At 38.0% G+C, this 21511-nt stretch overlaps 1 protein-coding gene across 1 annotated transcript in view; it reads left to right on the top strand.

Moving 5' to 3' along the window:
• Positions 1-21511, top strand: part of ARID2 (AT-rich interaction domain 2) — a 185380-nt gene that overhangs the window by 160501 nt on the left and 3368 nt on the right. Inside the window, exons 17-20 of the mRNA XM_012459083.3 lie at positions 7603-7741; positions 7832-7917; positions 9551-9674; positions 9759-9850. Of these exons, the coding sequence (XP_012314506.2) occupies positions 7603-7741; positions 7832-7917; positions 9551-9674; positions 9759-9850 (441 nt within the window). The remainder of the gene's footprint in view (positions 1-7602; positions 7742-7831; positions 7918-9550; positions 9675-9758; positions 9851-21511) is intronic.

The raw sequence follows: 21511 nt of genomic DNA, 5'->3' as shown, positions 1-21511 counted from the left end.
TGCCAGATATATAGTAAGTTCTGAGCAAACATAAGTTTTGGGTAGAGAGGTACTTTGTGCAGTGTGCAGCTTTGTCAAGAACAGTGTAAAGTGATATACTACCATATCTTTCAAAGAGAGCAAATGAATATCTAAGCTAGAATTTAAAAGTTTGAAATTATTTGGTATGCTTTTTTCATTAAAACCACACAGATACACACAGCATCATTTATTTTTATCTCCAAGCTTATGTATAGCTTATTGAGAATAACATTGTTGGCCAGGCACAGTGGCTCACGCCTATAATCCCAGCACTTTGGGAGGTCAAGGTTGGCAGATTGCTTGAGGTCATGAGTTGAAGACCAGCCTGGCCAACATGGTGAAACCCTGTCTCTACAAAAAATACAAAAATTAGCTGGGCATGTTGGTGGGTGCCTATAATCCCAGCTACGGAACCTGGGAGGCGGAGGTTGCAGTGAGTGGAGGTTGTGCCACTGTACTCCAGCCTGCTCGACAGAATGAGTTTCTGTCTCAATAAAAAAAAGAACATTGTTATAATACCTGAATTGTACAAATCAATTTTCATGGCACTTTTCAAATGTGAACTATTGTTTCAGCCCAATATTCATGTTTTTTTGCAGGTACACATTTTAAAAACATTTTAAAACAAAGTCCCTGATAATTCATTTTTATATTTTACTATGTAAAATAAGTGACTGCTTCACAGACCAGTAGGTTAATATCAGTTGATGTGGGAAGTTCAAAGAGCAAACACAGAAATCTTTTCCTGTAATAATTATTAGGAGGAAAGGAAAGGAGTTAGAATGAAGGGCAGTTGGTTTGGGTCATTCATGTGAGCCCTTTCCTATATTTGAGATATTTCCTACAATTTCAGTCTTAGTAGGAGGCAGGACCTATCTTTGTGCAAAAGCCCCCCAAAAAGGCCAAATATTTGCTTCCTCTCCTATTTCCATTGGCATCTACACTAGTCAATCAGTTGTTCCCACTTTTGACTTTTACTATGGATTGACTGTAGCATAGAAGCTGAGGTTGGAGAATTCATTCTTGTAGGAACAGCAATATTTTGTTTCCAAGAATACCAGTACTGATTTTCAGTTTTTCAATTTGTATTTATATTGTGTTATTATGTATTAAGGAAATAAATTAATTCTCTTAATAGTGAAGTTAGTACTTTTTTTTGCATTTTGAACTTTTGCAACTAGATAAAATTGGGTTAGCCTCTCACCAAGGTTGTTGGTATATTTTTTCCCCCAAATTTTAGCAGCTTGTTACTAAATCTTATCTGAATATAAAATAATGCATGCTTGCATGCTGTTGATATTTCTTTTGCCATAGAATATATCTAAAACAGATGCAAAGGGTTGAGGTAGAAGTTCATGGTTCTATAACCAGTAAGAGAGCCTTTTCTTTTCAACTAAAATATGTTTGCGGTATGAATTTTTTGGATGTATAGTCTCACGTACACACTTATGTGCATTTATTAACATTTATGTGCCATTCTACTTTTAAACTAGAATATTCCTGCAAAAAAAAATCCCTTGCATTTTAAGTCAAGTGGGTTTGTTTGTTTGTTTGTTTGTTTTAGCAGGAAGGCTGTAAAGAAGGATATGGAATACTTTTTAGCCACTAAAGAAAAATAGTCTGCCAAGACCTTGAGTGACTAAGACAACTCCAAATGAAACTATCTGTATTGTGCATTCTCATGCTGCTGTAAAGAACTGCCCAAGACCGGGTAATTTGTAGAGGAAAGAAGTTAATTGACTCACAGTTCTGCAGGGCTGGGCAGGCCTCAGGGAAGCTACAATTACGACAGAAGGGGAAGCAAACATGTCCTTCTTCACATGGTGGCAGAGAGAAGTGCCAAGCAAACAGGGATAAGCTTTTTATAAAACTGTCAGATCTCATGAGTACTCATTGACTTTCACAAGAACAGCATTGGGGGTAATCATCCCCATGATTCAGTTACCTCCCTCTGGGTCCCTCCAGTGACACATAAGGATTATGGGAACTACAATTCAAGATGATATTTGGGTGGGGACACAGCCAAACCATATCATTTTGCCCTTGGGCCCTCCCAGATCTCATGTCTTCACATTTCAAAATACAATCATGCCTTTCCAAGAGTCCTCCAAAGTTTTAGTTCATTCCAGCGTTAACCCAGAAGTCCAAGTCCAGAGTCTCATCTGAGACAAAGAAAGTCCCTTCTGCCTATGAGCCTATAAAATCAAAAGCTGTTAGTTACTTCCTAGATACAGTGCGGTATAGGCATTGTTCCAAATGGGAGAAATTGGCCAAAACAAAGAGGCTACAGGTTCTATGCAAGGCAAATCCAATAGGGTAGTCATTAAACCTTAAAAGTTCCAAAATGATCTCCTTTGACTCCATGTTTCACACCCAGGTCATGCTGATGCAAGAAGTGGGCTCCTACCGCCTTGGGCAGTTCCACCCCTGTGGCTTTGCAGGGCACAGTTTCCCTCCCGGCTGCCTTCATGGGTTGTCATTGAGTGTCTGTGGCTTTTCCAGGTGCACGATGCAAGCTGTCTGTTTATCTACCATTCTGGGGTTTGGAGGATGGCAGCCCTCTTCTCACAGCTCCACCAGGCAGTGCCCCAGGGGAGACTCTGTGTGGGGGCTTGACCTACCCTAACAGAAGTTCTCCATGAGGGCTCCACCCTTGCAGCAGACTTCTACTTGGACATCCAGCTGTTTCCATACATCCTCTGAAATCTAAGCGGAGGTCCCCAAACCTCAATTCTTGACTTTCATGCACCCACAGGCTTAACACCACATGGAAGCTGCCAAGGCTTTGGCCTTGCACCCTCTGAACCCACAGCCCAAGCTATACCTTGGCCCTTTTTAGCCATGGCTGGAACAGCTGGGATCTAGGGCATGAAGTCCCTAGGGTGCACGCAGCAGGGGGTGCTTGGGCCTGGCCCAGGAAATAATTTTGTCCTCCTAGTCCTCTGGGGAGAGGCTGCTGTGAAGGTCTCTGATGTGCCCCAGAGACATTTTCCCCATTGTCTTGGTGAATAACATCCAGCTCCTTGTTACTGATGTAAATTATTACAGCAGGCTTAAATTTATCCCCAGAAAATGGGTTTTCATTTCAGGAAATTTGTACCTGGTAGCCTTTGTGAATATTTGTTCAGTTGAACCAAAAACAGTTCTTCACTGGAATAAAAGAAAATAGAATATGGCTGAAGGGAAATTAAATGAAAGAATAGAAACTAATCCTGAGCTTACACTACAATGATTTAAATAATAAGCAGGAAACTAATCATTATAAATTATAGTGATGATGTAATTGAAAAAAATATTTTCTTTAGATTGCCAGTGACTGAGAGAAAAATGTCAAAAACTGTTGTTACAATAACTATATTAAATAATACATTTTGCATTGTTTTGCCAGATATTGATAAATTCTGTTTCCTTTCTTTTGAAAAAGTAGCAGGATCAAAGAAAAAGTGTTTCTATTGTTGTTTCTGGTTAGAATAACTTTTTTTTATACTTAAGTGTGAGATTCAGTAGAAAGGAAAAGATGAAAGATGCAAAACAGGTTAATTTAGGAAGGAGCACAATAGAATCCAGTGTTGTAGGAAAAAGATTCTTGTCACACAGCTAGGAAAGATTAGGCTCATAGACACATAGAAGTGTGAGGAGTGGAATTTATTTGATGAGGATGGAAAAGGAAAAACAACTCAGCAAAGTGAGGAAGTCCTGCTAACCGGTTTTCCACCTCACAGATTGAATCCCAGGTTACCACACAGGAACAGGAGTGGCCACACATCTCCCCGCTGCAAATGGCACGAAGTTCCCAAGGCTCCACCCGCTCCTCCCAGTGCATAGGCTGGTCAGAGATTCTCCAGTGAACCCTTTTTAACTTGGCTGTCTCACCAATACACAAGTGAAGGAGTTAACCCAGGAAGTAGTAGCTACATTTGGCTGAGATCCAAGGGAAAGAAAGGATGAATAATGACTAAAGACATAATATAGAGAAGAAAGTTAAAGAAGCTCTAATAAAATAAACTTGTGTTTTCAGTAATAAAGCTTTTTTTCACAGAGACATAAATGTAAGATATTGTCTCTAAATTCACAAATTCTCACAAGTACAGAGGAAGACAAGCATGTAAAATAAGATTGAAGTTCAGTTTTTAACCGAAGTTGAATTGCAGACAGTTTCTGTGGAGAATATTTTCAGAGGGAGAAGTGAATAAAATTAGTTGTGAATGATGGTAAGTGTTGATTGCTAATGGAGGCCATTAATTTGAAGGTGGAACAAGCATTACTGAGCAAAACTTGGCAATTTTGTTATAGTTATGGAGAAGGTCTCAGAGTAGAGGATTAGCAAGATGGGCAGATGAAGAGACAAGAAGTTACCTGTACCACCACTACCCCTTACCAGCACTACTACTGCTACTACTGATCATGATGACAATAGCCGTTATTTATTTATGGCTTACTATTTTCCAAATAGATTTATAAATATTATCAAATTTAAGCCTCACACCCATCTTGAAAACTGGATTCTCAGTGAGTAAAATGAGTTTCAGAGGAATGTTTTTTTGCCCAGAGCTATTGCCTATCGTTGTACACATTAAAGGGGAAACTATTCACATAATATGTGGCATATGTTGTATATTTATTACAGTAATTTTTCAGCACAAGGCAGTAACGTATCTTAAGGAAGAGCATTTTAATTTGTACAAAGGGGCCAGGCATGGTGGCTCACACCTGTAATCCAGCACTTTGGGAGGCTGAGGCAGGCAGATTACTTGAGGTCAGGAGTTCGAAACCAGCCTGGCTGACATGGCGAAACCCTGTCTTTACTAAAAAATGCAAAAGATAACCATGTGTTGTGGTACACGCCTGTAATCCCAGCTGCTTGGGAGGCTGAGGCAGAAGTATCGCTGGAACTCGGGAGACAGAGGTTGCAGTAAACTGAGATTGTGCCACTGCACTCCAGCCTGGGCAACAGAGTGAGACTCTGTCTCAAAAATTACTATAATTTATACGAAGTTATATTAGCCTGGAGTGGCAGCAGTATATAAAATTATATCAGTATCAGTCCTAGTTTTGTTTAAAAACACATACATACTCAGAGAAAGCTTAAAGTATACTTAAATATTAGCATTCTGGCTATATCACAGGTAATTTTTATTTTTGTTATTTTTGGATATTCTTGAATTTTCCCAGTTTCCTTAAATGAAATATTGTTTATGATTTATGGGTTGGTGGTAGGGAGTGGAGATTACTGGTGTAGTTTTAGTAATAGTTTTGTAGACATGACAGTAAACAGTAGCATTCTGCTTCATCTCTTACTCTTCTCCCAACCCATCCAATAAAAATCCATAATGTTCAGAAAACTCAGTATCTGTTTGCTTTACATTTCTTTAGAGGTTAACTCTCCAATATTACATGTAAACTTTTAAAATTCAGGTATCAGCCAGGCGCGGTGGCTCACGCCTCTAATCCCAGGACTTTGGGAGACCAAGATGGGCAGATCATGAGGTCAGGAGTTTGAGACCAGTCTGGCCAACATGGCAAAACCCTATGCCTACTAAAAGTAAAAAAAAATTAGCCAAACCTGGTGGCAGGCACCTGTAGTCCTGGCTACTTGGGAGGCTGAGGCAGGAGAATCGCTTGAACCCAGGAGGCAGAGGTTGCAATGAATTGAGATGGTGCCACTGCACTCCAGCCTGGGCAACAGAGCAAAACTCCATTTGAAAAATAAACAAATAAAATAAAATTCAGGTATTTAATGGATTTGGAACCCTTAACTACTTTTCACCTTCATGTGATTATTGCAACATCTTCATTCATAGTTATATTAAAACTTTACCTTGAACCACCACCACAGTTTGTAGCTCTTATGACCAGAGTAGTTAGATAGAAAATAGAGTTGGAATGAAGGAAAGAGTAGTAGATGAGAGAGAAAAATAGACTCTTTTGGACAGATGGAATTATGAACACTTATATCTGTTGTCTTAAAATCATACATTATTGTGTATATTTAGTAATTAAAATTAATTTAAGGAAGTGCTATCCTTTTTCCTGTGGCTGCTAAAGTCACCATTTCTTTTTTCTTTTTTTCTTTTTTCTTTTTTTTTTTTTTGAGAGACAATCTCTCTCTGTCACCCAGGCTGCAGTGCAGTGGCACGATCTCGGCTCACTGCAACCTCTGCCTCCTGGGTTCAAGCGATTCTCCTGCCTCAGCCTCCCAAATAGCTGGGACTACAGGCATGTGCCACCACACTCAGCTAATTTTTTGTATTTTTAGTAGAGACGGAGTTTCACCGTGTTAGCCAGGATAGTCTTGATCTTCTGGCCTCATGATCCACCTACCTTGGCCTCCCAAAGTGCTGGGATTACAGGCGTGAGCCACCACGCCCAGCCCAAATTCACCATTTGTATGTGTTGCCAATAAACTTGATTAATTGTATGCATTGAAAAATAGAAATGGACATTGTGAATAGTGAGTAGTAGTACATTTGGATTTTGGTTTCTGGGTGTATGTGTGTCTAGGCAAGATTGTAATTAATGATTTAATAGTATCTAGGTAATATCTTACAAACACAAGAAATGCCTCCTTGTAGCAAAAACTAGTACATATAACAAAACTCAAGTTATATTTCATATTGGTGAAATAGCATTGTGAGTTCTGAGAATTAAACAAAATCCCAAAACTTAAAATGTATTTACTGATTTTAGTCTCACAATAAACTTTTGTAGGTATTTATATAGATGCATGTGAATGGAAATTAAGTATATAACTTACTCTTTCAGACATTCTGTTTTATAATTCAGTATTTAATTACTTTGTTGATTAAATTTTATTTTAAAATGTTAGTCCTTTCTGAAGGAATATTAATTTGGAATACTGGATATATATTATACATTAAAAACTGGTTCAAATATAGATATGTTTATATGACAGCCATAAAAAAATCAAATTCTAAGAGATCTCTACCATAGATCTTAAAAATACTGATTACACAAACATTTGAGTTACTAATTAATAATTGAAGCCTTTTAATACCTTCTTTGCTGTCGAGATTCCAGTGTTCTCTCTCATTTCCATATTGTCTAATTAATAAAAGAGAATGAAATATGACTTCCTTCAGTTTTGTGTCCTTTGCCACCTACTCACATCATAGGGTATATGCTGGAGAAGTGAGGGACGGGACTTAAAAACCTGGACAGACATATAAATGTAAACTTAAAAGGCAGACTTACTAAAACTTATAGAATTTGAACTGTTGGATTGGATATGCTTGAGTTATATGTAATATGAAATCTAGTAAATAAGCAATTTATAAAAGTATAAATTGAGTATAAAAGTATAAAAGTACAATAGAGTATGGTATTTGTTTATAAGATTTTGTTCTATGGTGTTTTTAAATGATACTTCATTCACTTTCAAGAGATTTTTAGTCAGCCTTCATTGAAGGTAGGGAATTAGGAATAAGGGATGTTAAAGCAAATTACCAAAAGTGTTCAGTATGACTGATGATTCTACTTGGAAATATAAGCAGAGAAATTTTTGAAATAGTTTCAAAATATACTTGAATACATCCAAGTGTCTACTACTTTTATTTTTCATAGGTGGTTTCAGACACCCTCACAGGTTTTCTACCATGCAGCAACTGAACATGGAGGAAAAGATGTATATCCAGGGCAGTGTCTTTGGGAAGGTTGTGAGCCTTTTCAGCGACAGCGGTTTTCTTTTATTACCCACTTGCAGGTACAGTTTTTAAATACTATTTGATCGGTAATTCATTGACTGCATTAAGGATTTTGATGTGCATTCTCTTACTTCCTCTTTCCCAAAAAGGATAAGCACTGTTCAAAGGATGCCCTGCTTGCAGGATTAAAACAAGATGAACCAGGACAAGCAGGAAGTCAGAAGGCTTCTACCAAGTAAGGAAAATGAGTTTATTTCCTTTTGTACATACAAAAAGAAACTAGGCAAAACACAAGAACAGTGAAATGCAACTTAGCATATTAGGATGCCAGAAACCTGGGTTCTAGTCCAGCTCTGCGATGAATCAGCAATGTGACGCTGTTCAAATTGCTTAAATTACCTTGCCATCACTTTTCCTTTTGACTGGACATTGTGGTCTGTAAAGTACCTTTAAGCGCTAACACTGATGCTGTTTTGATAAACTAGTCAGTCGTTGGAAGTAATAACAGATGATATATGAGAAATGCTTTGTAAACTAAAAGTGTGTTTGGTTCTTTGTCCTGTAAGAGAGTAATCATCTATTTGATAATGGCAAAGAGATTTCAAATCTTGTAATTATTAAAATACACACACACACACACACACACAACACTAGTTTACAGTTTAAAGATTGCTTTTATGAAGCCGGATGCAATGGCTCACGCCTGTAATCCCAGCACTTTGGGAGGCCAAGGCAGGTGGATCATCTAAGGTCAGGATTTTGAGATTAGCCTGGCCAACATGGGGAAACACCATCTCTACTAAAAAATACAAAAATTAGCCTGGGATGGTGGTGCACACCTGTAATACCAGCTACTTGGGAGGCTGAGGGAGGAGAATTGCTTGAACCTGGGAGACAGAGGTTGCAGTGAACCGAGATTGCACTATTGCACTCCAGCCTGGGCGACAAGAGCAAAACTTCATCTCAAAAAAAAAAAAAAAGATTGCTTTTATGTTACCTTATTTAATATTCAGAATTAGCTTAAAATAATTTAATATTCAGAATTAGTAAAAATGTATCAGAAATACCTCCACTTCTCAGATGTGAAAAGAAATACTGAAAGTCATACAGCCAGTTACAGTGTCAGAAACAGGGTTTTCTCATATATGAGTCAGTATTCTCCATCGCTGTCTCACCAGAGCACACAGATAATGATGCACTTTATCTGCTTGGCCAAAAAAATCTACAGTAGTTCGAATCTTATTTTACATAAAATCATCTCAGCACTTCTTTAATTCTGTGTCTTTCATAAAGAACAGAACTATAGGGAAAGAATTGACTGAAAGTATTAAGTAATGATGAAATTTAAGATATATAAGTAATAGTTTGAAATGTAGTATTTAGCATAATTCCATGTTATCATACTCTCTTTTCCGGGAGGACCAGTTATCAGTATGTTCTTAGGTAATATTACTTTATTCTCAGGTACCATTTAGAGAAATTTTGAAGCAAAATTTGTAGACTCTTTTCTTCTTTGTTAAAATCTTCACATTATATCCAAAGATGAGAAAGCTGTAACTTTGATGCTATGTTGAATTTGTCTTGATTGCATACTTACCCAGTACAATAACTTTAAAGATGGAATATCTGTTGTTTGCTTTAAAATTGATAGATTGGAAAATAGAAGGCTTGAAACTTCACCTTGATACTAAGAGCCCGTTCGCCTAGGCTGTCACAGAGCATAAACATTAATGCTAGACCATTGGACCTTTAATCACCCTGTAAACACAATTTTAAAGTAACCAACTTAAAGGGGTTGGCAGGATGGTCATAGTTGTCAGTCTGCTGCAGTATCATGTTAACTATCTCTCTCTCTCTGACCAATTTAGGCAGCCAGCTGTAGGGGGCACAAGCTCAACTCCTAGAGCACAAAAGGCCATTGTGAATCATCCCAGTGCTGCACTTATGGCTCTGAGAAGAGGATCAAGAAACCTTGTCTTTCGAGATTTTACAGTAAGCATGCCTTGAAACCCTTATCTGTAAAAGTCTGAGCCCTGTATGATTTAGATCTTATTCTTTCTTCCCTTTCTTTTTAAGGATGAAAAAGAGGGACCAATAACTAAACACATCCGACTAACAGCTGCCTTAATATTAAAAAATATTGGTAAATATTCAGAATGTGGTCGCAGGTGAGTAATCTGTTTTCCATACCTAAAGTGAATTTAGTTTATTTTATTTTTACATATAAGTTAATCAAATTAGATAACTGTATTTTCCTCATTGTTTTTCTCATCAATTTTGTAAATATGTCCAAAAATTTATGCCAGGGTCAGGCCATCATGAGCTCTTAAAAGTCAAAAATAAACAGTTAAAACAACCAAAAGGTGGTCCTTTAAGTTGTTTTATTAAGTTAATTTTTCTTACTGGTCATAGAATTTAGGACAAAGAGTAGCTCTACTAAAGAGGAAACTTAGGAGTTTATTGGGGGAGAACAAAGGAATTGATCATTTGAATCATGTGGAGTCCAAATGAAATTTAGTTTGATAGTTCGCATTTTCATGTACCCATCAAAGTCATAAATAATGTTAAGGTGTATGTGTTATACTATGAAGTTTTAAAAGTTAACTTTCCAATGGACTTAAAGCAACAGAAAACTGAGGATTTTGTCGATCTACAGAAACCAGGAGAGAGAACTCATTAATTCCTGAGAGAAAAAATATAGAATATTCTGTCAATTCCTTGTCTTCTTTAGTTACTTTTCTAGAATTCCTCCTACATCTTCAACTGACCTGTCTTGGGCTACATCTCTGAGAAGTTGTCCTCAGATGCATCTTGTGTTCCTGATAGTCACTTTCCATCTCAGGCTCTCCTTTCACATAATATTAGTTCCATCTCCTTAATGTATTTTGAATTCATGTTAGTCCTTTCCTACAACCCTGTTTTACCTTGTTTTAGATCTTTTATATCTGTGTGTCTGTGTATGTGTGTGTGTGTGTGTGTATGTATATATATATATTTTATTGCACTTTAGGTTCTGGGGTACATGTGCAAACATGCAAGATTGTTGCATAGGTACATACATGGTAATGTGGTTTGCTGCCTCCATCCCCCTGTCACCTATATCTGGCATTTCTCCCCCTGTTATCCCTCTCCAACCTCCCTACCTCCTGCTGCCCCTCCCCTGTTTTCCCCCAACAGACGCCAGTGTGTGACGCTCCCCTCCCTGTGTCCATGTGTTCTCATTGTTCAATACCCATCTATGAGTGAGAACATGTGGTGTTTATTTTTCTGTCCTTGTGTCAGTTTGCTGAGAATGATGGTTTCCAGATTCATCCATGTCCCTACAAAGGACACAAACTCATCGTTTTTTATGGCTGCATACTATTCCATGGTGTATATGTGCCACATTTTCCTTGTCCAGTCTATCATCGATGGGCATTTGGGTTGGTTGGTTCCAGGTCTTTGCTATTGTAAACAGTGCTGCAGTGAACATACGTGTGCATGTGTCTTTATAATAGAACAATTTATAATCCTTTGGGTATATACCCAGTAATGGGATTATTGGGTCAAATGGAATTTCTATTTCTAGGTCCTTAAGGAATTGCCACACTGTCTTCCTCAATGGTTGAACTAATTTACACTCTCACCAACAGTGTAAAAGTGTTCCTATTTCTGTACATCCTCTCCAGCATCTGTTGTCTCCAGATTTTTTAATGATCACCATTCTAACTGGCATGAGATGGTATCTCAATGTGGTTTTGATTTGTATATCTCTAATGACCAGTGATGATGAGCATTTTTTCGTATGTTTGTTGGCCTCATAAATGTCTTCTTTTGAAAAGTGTCTGTTCATGTCCTTTGCCCACTTTTGAATGGGTTTGTTTGTTTTTTTCTTGTAAATCTGTTTTCATTCTTAGTAGATTCTGGATATTAGCCCTTTGTCAGATGTGTAGATTGTAAAAATTTTCTCCCATTCTGTTGGTTGCCCATTCACTCTAATGATTGTTTCTTTTGCTGTACAGAAGCTCTGGAGTTTAATTAGGTCCTATTTGTCAATTTTGGCTTTTGTTGCCAATGCTTGTGGTGTTTTAGTCGTGAAGCCCTGGCCTATGCATATGTCCTGAATGGTTTTGCCTAGGTTTTCTTCTAGGGTTTTTATGGTGTTAGGTATTATGTTTAAGTCTTTAATCCATCTGGAGTTAATGTTAAAGTGTCAGGAAGGGGTCCAGTTTCTGCTTTCTGCACATGGCTAGCCAGTTTTCCCAACACCATTTATTAAACACCATTTACTAAACATGGAGTCCTTTCCCCATTGCTTGTTTTTGTCAGGCTTGTCAAAGATCAGATGGTTGTAGATGTGTGGCATTGCCTCCAAGGCCTCTGTTCTGTTCCACTGGTCTATATCTCTGTTTTGGTACCAGTACCATGCTGTTTTGATTACTGTAGCCTTGTAGTATAGTTTGAAGTCAGGTAGTGTGATGCCTCCAGCTTTGTTCTTTTTGCTTAGAATTAATTGTCTTGGCTATGCGAGCTCTTTTAGTTCCATATGAAGTTTAAGGTGGCTTTTTACAGTTCTGTGAAGAGTGTCATTGGTAGCTTGATGGGGATAGCATTGAATCTATAAATTACTTCGGGCAGTATGGTCATTTTCACAATACTGATTCTTCCTAACCATGAGCATAGAATGTTTTTCCATCTGTTTATGTCTCTCTTATTTCCATGAGGTTTGTAGTTTTTATGATTTTTTTACAATGACGTTTAAACTGAATTTTCTAAGCATAAAAACTGGTTTCAGTTATAAAAGAAGAAAATGAATTTGACTATATTGTTTTAAGATTTCTGTAACTTGAAGGTGAATAACGTTTAAAGCTAAAGTTTTAAAAGGTATTTGTAATGACAAATGTTACTGTATTTATTTTATCAAGTATAAATGAACAAGAAAAAATGTTTACACTTGAGTCAAGTTTTGTTTCTCAGAAAAAAGGAATGTAAAGGTTTAGTAACCGCATGAGAATACCAGTGTCTTCATGATTTAGTTCATAACATTTCTTTCTACTTTTCTTTATTTCCCTCCTCACCCCTTATTTTTGTTTCATAACCTACATTTCAGAGAAACTGAGCTGCATGCAAGTTCCTAATCACATTGGGCTCTTTCAAGTCACACTTTGTACGTTTGTTCCAATGCTCATACTATTCTCTCTGCCTAGAACGCCCTCCTCCCTGTGTTGCCCACCTATTGAATATCTGCTTACCCTTCATGATTCAGCTCAGACATGAGTTTCTTTGTGTAGCATTTCCTTTGCTCTATTCCCCTTCCCTACTGAGCTTGTTCTCCTCTATTTTTATAACATGTCTATCTTAAGACTTTTAATCTCATTGTTTTGAAAATGGTTTTTTATGTGGCTTTTTCAACCCTACGGAACTATGTGCAGAGACTTCCTCTGATTAATCTTTATAGCTTGAACACTTAGCACAGTGCCCAACACATTATAATCTCTACCTCCTATTCATCCTTTAAGATTCAACTCAGTGGTTACTGCTTCCTTTCCTGACATCTTCCTCGCTACCTTAATCCTGACCTGGAGTGTAGTACATTTTCCCTACTGCCCCATGCATTGCATGTTACCACCTTAGATGATGAGCTCTTTGAAGGTAGGGATTGAGTATTTTCATCTTTGTATCTTTAGTGCCTAGCATAGTGTTGGCAATATGAAAGTCATTCAGAAAGTATTTGATTGATAGACAGGTGGTGGGAAGTTCATTTTCTCCTCGCGTTCTGAGCTGGAATTTGTGTAGAAAATTGGAATTCTAAAAACAACTTTGCAATTTTTTTAAGGGCCTCTTCCTGACATTGAAATTGTATGTTCTTAGGCTTATAGCAAAGCTTCTTTGCCTAAATCTAATAAAATGTTGAGCCAAAAGTTTTCATTTCACTGGTTTTGTTTTGTTGATTTTGTTGTTTTATTTAGATCTAAACTTTTCAAGTATTTTTGGCATCTTCAGTTCCTGTGACGTTAGAATAGTAGAATCATATGAATTAAGACAATCCATTAAGTCTTTATATTCACTCTCCCAATCCATGTTGAAATCTCCAGTGTAGGACTTCTGTTGAACATCTCCACTGCTGGGGAGTTTTGCCTGAACAAGAATGCTGGTAGAAAATCTGGCAGAACCCACATGTGTGGAGAGAGTGTAAAAATCAGACAGCTGCAAAAGATAATTCTCTCTTGATATTTCTCTAGTGGAATAGTATGAGGCTGGCCGTTGTAGCTCATGCCTGTAATTCTAGCACTTTAGGAAGCTGAGGCGGACAGATTCCTTGAGCCAGGAATTCAAGAGCAGCTTGGGCAACGTGGTGAAACCCCATCTATACTAAAAATTTTTAAAATTAGCTGGGTTTATGGTGTGCATCTGTGGTCCTAGCTATTGGGGAGGCAAGGTGGGAGGAGCACTTGGGCCTGGGAAGTGGAGGTTGCAGTGAGTCGTGCTCACACCACTACATTCCAGCATGGGCGACAGAGTGAAACTCTGTCTTAAAAAAAAAAAAAGAAGTAATGTAGAATGTGATCTTTTAAACTAAAGAAAAAGTAGCTGGGTGCTGTGCCTGATGGTAATGCCAGCACTTTGGGAGGCCAAGGTAGGCAGATCACGAGGTCAGGAGTTCAAGACCAGTTTGGCCAACATGGTAAAACCCTGTCTCTACTAAAAATACAAAAATTAGCCAGGTGTAGTGCTGTGTGCCTGTATTCCCAGCTACTCGAGAGTCTGAGGCAGGAGAATTGCTTGAATCTGGGAGGCCTCCGAAGTTGCAGTGAGCTGTGATCATGCCACTGCATTCCAGCCTGGGCAACAGAGCAAGACTCTGTCTTAAAAAAAAGAAGAAGAAAAAAAAAGCAAATAAGATACATGGAAATATACCCTCATTATTATAGTAAAATATCCTGAACAGTAGGAAAATGTCAGCAGTTTTTTATTTGAAATTCAGAATCTGATAGTTTGAATAATGTAAAATGTTTAATGCATCTCATCTCCATTCTGATTAAGCTTGAGCTCTCAAAAAATGCATTATATTTGCCTTCTTTTGATGTATCTTTAGTGTGTAATACAGGGTCTTATTTAAAAATCAAATAGTACGTTTCTCTAATGAACAATACAAAAACAAAATTAAGAAAATGATTCCATTTATTTATTTGTTTATTGAGACAGAGTTTTGCTCTTGTCACCCAGGCTGGAGTGCAATGGCATGATCTTGGCTCAGTGCAACTTCCACCTCCCAGGATCAAGTGATTCTCTTGCCTCAGCCTCCCAAGTAGCTAGTATTACAGGCACCTACCACCACACCTGGCTAGTTTTTGTATTTTTAGTAGAGACAGGGTTGCACCATGTCGCCCAGGCTGGTCTTGAGTTTCTGACCTCCAGTGACCCGCCTGCCTTGGCCTCCAAAGGCCTGGGATTGCAGGTGTGAGCCTCTGTGCCTGGCCAGTAATTCCATGTACAATAGCATCAAAAAGAGTAAAATACTTAGGGATTGTATTAATCAAATATGTAGACGATTTATCCACTGAAAACTATAAAAGATTACTGAAAGAAATTAAAGAATGTATAAACAACTGGAAAGATTTCTCATATTCATGGATTGGAAGACTTAATTTAGGTGAGATGTCAGTACTCCCAAAGTGTCCTACAGATTCAGTGTGACCCCTGTCAAAATCCCGATGATTTTTGAAGAAATAGAAAAATTCAGTTAGGCGTGAGTGACACGATTTGAGGGTTGCAGATGCAGTTTACTGTTTTCATCATATAGACAGGGAAGCTCTACTGCAGAGATGGTCAACATACCTAAAACCCAAAGAACTTTCTGTAAGAAGTGTGGCAAGCATCAGCTTCACAAAAGTGACACCGTATGAGAAGGGCAAGGATTCCCTGTATGCCTAGAGAAAGAGGTCCTATGATTGGAAGCAGAGTGACTGTGGTGGGCAGACAAAACCAGTTTTCCAAAAGAAGGCTGATGTGGGTTGGCTGTGTCCCCACCCAAATCTCATCTTGAATTCCCACATGTTGTAGGAGGGACCAGGTGGGCAGTAATTGAATCATGGGGGCAGGTCTTTCCTGTGCTGTTCTCATGATTGTGAATAAGTCTCACAAGATCCGATGGTTTTAAAAATGGGAATTTCCCTGCAAAAGCTTTCTTCTCTTGTCTACTGCCATGTGAGATGTGCTTTTCACCTTTCACCATGATTGTGAGGCCTCCCCACCCACGTGGAACTATAAGTCCAGTAAACTTCTTTCTTTTGTAAATTGCCCAGTCTTGGGTATGTCTTTATCAGCAGCATGAAAACGGACTAATACAAGGGCTAAAACTACAAAGAAGATTGTGCTAAGGCTAGAATGTGTTGAGACTAATGGCAAATCAAGAAGATTCTGGCCGTTAAGAGATGTAAGCATTTTGAACTAGGAGAAGATAAAGAAGAGAAAGGGCCAAATGATCCACTTCTAAATTTGGGGATATTTTTCTTTTAATTTTGAAGAGAAAATGTTGAAGCTATAGAAAAATTACCTGTAGAAAAATAAATACAGGGATGATCTTACTCAAAAAAACAAAGAAAAATTTATACTAGAATTCATACGTAATCTCAAGAGACCCTGAATAGCAGAAACAATCCTGAGAAAGAACAATGTTGCAGGACTCCCACTTCTGATTTACTACAAAGGTAGCATAATCAAAACAATGTGGTACTGGCATAAAGACAGCCGTAGAGACCAATGGAATAGAAGAGAGGGCCTAGAAGTAAGCCCTCACATATATGGTCAAATGATTTTCCATAAATGTGCCAGTTCTTCATTCAGTTAGGAAAAGACAGTCTTTTCAACAGATGGCGTTGAAAAATTTGATATGTATATCAAAAGAATGAAGTTGGACACTTACCCTATGCCATATATAAAACCTAAACATAAGAGCTAAAACTATAAAACTCTTAGAAGAAAACATAGGGCAAAAGCTTCATAATACTGGATTTGGCAGTGATTTCTTGGGATATGACACCAAAGACACAGACAACAAAAGGAAAAACAGACAAACTGGACTTCATCAAAATTAAAAACTTGTACATCAAAGGACACTGTCAACAGAGTAAAAAGGCAACCCATAGAATTAGAGAAAATAATTGCAAATCACCTGTCTTGATAAGAAACTAATATCCAGAATATGTAGAGAATGCCTAGCTGCTATAGAAAACAGTAGGGCAGTTCCTCAGAAAAACAAACATAGAATTATCTGTTTGATTAAGCAGTCCCACTTCTGAGTATATTCACAAATGAATTGAAGGCAGGGAATTGAACAGATATGTATACACCAATATTCATGGCTGTTATTCACAACAGCTAAAAGTTGGTGTGGAAACAGTGTGTCTATTGATGATAGACAAAATGTAGTGTGTACATACACTGGAACATTAGTATTACAAAGGAAAAAATTCTTTTTTATTATAATTTACATATAGTAAAGTTCACTCTTTTTAGTGTACAGTTCTATGAGTTTTTGAGTTTTTTTGATCCTTGAGACAGCGTCTCACTCTTGCCCAGGCTGGGGTGCAGTGGTGCGATCATGGCTCACTACAGCCTTGACCTCCCTGGCTCAGGTGATCCTCTCACCTCAGTTTTTGTATTTTTAGTAAAGACGAGGTCTCGCCATGTTGCCTAGGCTTGTCTTGAACTCCTGGGCTCAAGCAATCCGCCTGTCTTGGCCTTCCAAAGTGCTAGGATTACAGGCGTGAGCCACTGTGCCTGGCCTACAAAGGAAAAAAGAATCTGACTTATGCTCTGCATGAATAAATTTTTAGGACGTCATGTTAAGTTAGCATGATACAAAGGACAAATATATGGTATGATTTCACTTCTGAGATTCCTAGAAGAGTCAAATGCATAGAGACAGAAAGTAGAACAGTGATTACCAGGGGCTGGGGGGAGTTACTGTTTAGTGGGTAGAGAGTTACATTATGAGTTGATGAAAAAGTTCTGGAGATGGATAGTGGTGATGGTTGTACAACAGTATGAATGTACTTAATGCCACTGAACTGTACACTTAAAAGTGGTTTAAAAAAAGTGGTTAAAATAGTAAGTTTTATGTTGTGTATGTTTTGCCACAATGGAAAAAAACAAAAACACAACAAAGGAAGGATTTGGGGAAAATGGGAAGTGACTGCTAATGGGTATTGGGTTTCTTTTAAAGATGATGAAAATATTCTAAAATTGATTGTGGTGATGGTTGCACAATTCCATGAATATACTAAAAATGAGTGAATTTTTGTTGAAATGAGTGAATTGGGCCAGATGCGGTAGCTCATCCCTGTAATTCCAGCACTTTTGGAGGCCGAGGAGGTCAGATCATCTGAGGTCAGGAGTTTAAGACCAGCCTGGCCAGCATGGCAAAACGCTGTCTCTACTGAAAAATACAAATATTAGCTGGGTATTGTGGTGCGCACCTGTAATCCCAGCTACTCAGGAGGCTGAGGCAGGAGAATCGCTTTAACCCAGGAGGCAGAGGTTATAGTGAGCACCACTGTACTCCAGCCTGGGTGACATAGCAAGACTGCATCTCAGATAAATAAATATGTAAATATGTAAATAAATAGATAGTATAGTGTGTGAATTATACCTCAATGAAGGTGTTAGAAAAAATAAATTTTAAAACACCAAATAGTAAGTGCTATAAATCTTAAAACCAAATAGTTACCTACTTCACCACCCCGCCCCACCTCCAAGAGCGTAGCCTGCAACAATCTGAGCTGATGCAATTGCCTTCATTTTTTAAAATAATATGCCTATGTTACTATTTCTTAACTTATCTAAGTTTACACATTACTTATTGACTCCCCTTTGAAGGAATTGGATACTCTTAAACCTCTCTTCTTCCTACTTTCCCTTTTCCTCATCATATTATTGTTCCATCACAGGCTTTCACTAAATCTTAAGTCAGATATTATTGTTGGATTGTTTGACGATGAGCCAAGTGCTATACCATTTTGTTTTTATTTCTCTCTTTTTTTTTTTTGAGACACAGTCTCTCTCTCTCTCTCTCTCTCTCTCTCTCTCTCTCTCTCTCCCCTAGACTGGAGTGCAGTGGCGCAATCTCAGCTCACTACAACCTCTGCCTCCTGGGTTTAAGTGATTCTCCTGCCTCAACCACCTGAGTAGCTCGGACTACAGATGCCCACCACCATGCCTGGCTAATTTTTGTATTTTTAGTAGAGATGGGGTTTCACCATGTTGGCCAGGCTGGTCTCAAACTCCTGACCTCAAGTGATCCACCCAACTCAGCCTCCCAATGTGCTGAGTACGCGTGAGCCACTGTACCTGGCCTCTTTATCTCTGTATTAGGCCCATACAAAGCATGAGAGCCATGCTTTTTGCTTGGCTTTTTATGGGCCTAATACTGATTTTGCCATATATTTTAATCAATATATTTCAAGCATGTCAATAAGCTGTCCAAATACTGAAACACAGTTATTAAACCTCTGTCAGACTTACGTTTTTAGAATTTTTTTCCCTTGCAAACCGCCCTTCTGCAGTCTAGAGCCTTCCTGTAGTCTAGACTGGTTACTCTATAGACCTGGTACACAGCTCTTCTCAGGAATTAGCTCCATGTTGAATCCCTTTTTGTTGAGTCCCATTTATTTCCTTTTCTTGGTTTACTCTCTCATCATGCAAAAGCAAATCCTTCAATATTTAAGACCCTACATACCTAAAAATGTCTGTAGTCTACCTTACTCTTGATAGTTGTTGGCGGCTATACATCACATTATAGATTGAAAAACCATTTTCCTTTAAAAATCTGAGAGCATTGCTCTGTTGTATTCTAGCACCAGTATTGCTGTTGAGAAAACTAGTGACATTAATCCTTTGCATATGATCTGTTTTTCCCCTTCTAGAAAGTGTTGTGATCTCTTTATTTCTGAATATTCTGAGGTTTCATGATGATGATGTGTCTTCAGTGGGTGTTTTGTTATTGTTTTTATTGAAATCATTTCATTTTGATGGGTCCTTTCAGTCTGGAGATTTATATTTCTTAGTAATGGGAACTTTTATGGTATGTTTCTTTTTCTTTTTTCTCTTACTAGCTTTCTGTTTTCTCTCTGTTTAATCTGTTTTTTGGAAATTTCCTTAATTTTTAAGAGCTCTTCATTGGTTGCCAGTTGCTACTATTTTATAACATCCTGTTCTTAGTGGTGCTCTCTCATCCCTCTGAGGATATTTACACTGGTATTTTTGAAGTTTTTTTCCCCACTCTGTTTATGGTTACTCTTTCCTTGTAATTCTTCAAATTTCTGAGGATTTGGGGATTTACTTCTTCCCCCACCCTGAGACAGAGTCTAGCTCTGCACCCAGGCTGGAGTGTAGTGGTGCCATCATGGCTCACTGCAGCCTCCAACCTCCTCAGCTCAAGTGATCCTCCCACCTCAGCCTCTTGAGTAGTTGGGACCACAGGCACATGTCATCATGCCCAACTCATTTTTTAATTTTTTGTAAGGTGGGGTCGGGGGGTCTCGCTATATTTCCCAGTCTGGTCTTGAATTGCTGATCTCAGGCCATCCACCTGCCTTGGCCTCCCAAAGTTCATGAGCCACTATGCCTGGCCAAAAAATAACTTTATTTTACCCTTGGTACTGTTTTGAGGAAAGAATGGAAATAAACTTGTTTAAACTTGTTTTCTTAGAAGCTGATTTGTATCCTAAATAGTTTTTACTAGTATTGTGTAGAAATTACTTTTATTATTTGTTAAGGATATTAGAGTTACTCAATGTTTATTCTTTGTCAAATTATCTCAAAAAAATAATGTGAATTTAGAAGTTGGAAGAATATCATTTTATAAAAAAAAGTAGGCATTTTTTTGTATTAAAACGAAGTGCTTAATTTTTTTAAACCTCAAAAAATTAAACATATTAATTTATATCAAAAAAATTATTAGTTACTTTAAAATCATCTTAGTGGTTTCAGTTTATTCTTTCCAGTTTTATCCATGCAGTATCCAAATAAAAGAATACTTTTTAATGTGACTATCAATTTGAAAAATATGATTTTGTTAACTTTTTGAAACTAGTCTTTTTTCTTTCTTTGTTAAAATGTTCATTGATTGTTGGGGACAACTGATTTCATTTTTTAAAGTTATTTTTATTTTGTGATTTTTTTTTTTTTGAGACAGAGTCTCACTCTGTTGCTGAGGCTGAAGTGCAATGGCGTGGTCTCGGCTCACTGCAACCTCCACTTCCCCAGGTTCAAGTGATTCTCCTGCCTCAGCCTCCCAAGTGGCTGGGATTACAGGTGCCTGCCACCACACCTAGCTAATTTTTTGTATTTTTAGTAGAGACAGAGTTTTACCTTGTTGGCTAGGCTGGTCTCTAACTCCTGACCTTGTGATCTGCCTACCTCGGCCTCCCAAAGCATTTTGTAAATTTTTAAATTAAGTTTTTTACAACTAAGTTTTCTTTTCCAGAAAGATCATAGAAATTTCATAGTTTTGGCCAGGCATGGTGGCTCACAACTGTATTCCCAGCACTTTGGGAGACTGAGGCAGGCATATTGCCTGAGCTCAGGAGTTCGTGACCAACCTGGGCAACACGGTGAAATCCCGTCCCTACTAAAAAAAAAAAGCCACACATAGCTGTGTACACCTGTAGTCCCAGCTACTCAGGAGGCTGAGGCAGAAGAATTGCTTGAACCCAGGAGGCAGAGGTTGTAGTGAGCCAAGATCGCGCCACTGCACTCCAGCCGGGGCAACGGAGTCCGTCTCAAAAAAAAAAAGAAAAAAAATTTATAGTTTATTTTAAAATTCGTTAAATAAAATTTTAAAGAAA

The sequence above is a fragment of the Aotus nancymaae genome, unplaced genomic scaffold, assembly GCF_030222135.1.
Source record: "Aotus nancymaae isolate 86718 unplaced genomic scaffold, 86718_ANA_hifiasm-v0.15.2.pri h1tg000092l, whole genome shotgun sequence".
NCBI classification, from domain to species: domain Eukaryota; kingdom Metazoa; phylum Chordata; class Mammalia; order Primates; family Aotidae; genus Aotus; species Aotus nancymaae.
This window is presented reverse-complemented; position numbering and strand designations above follow the sequence as displayed.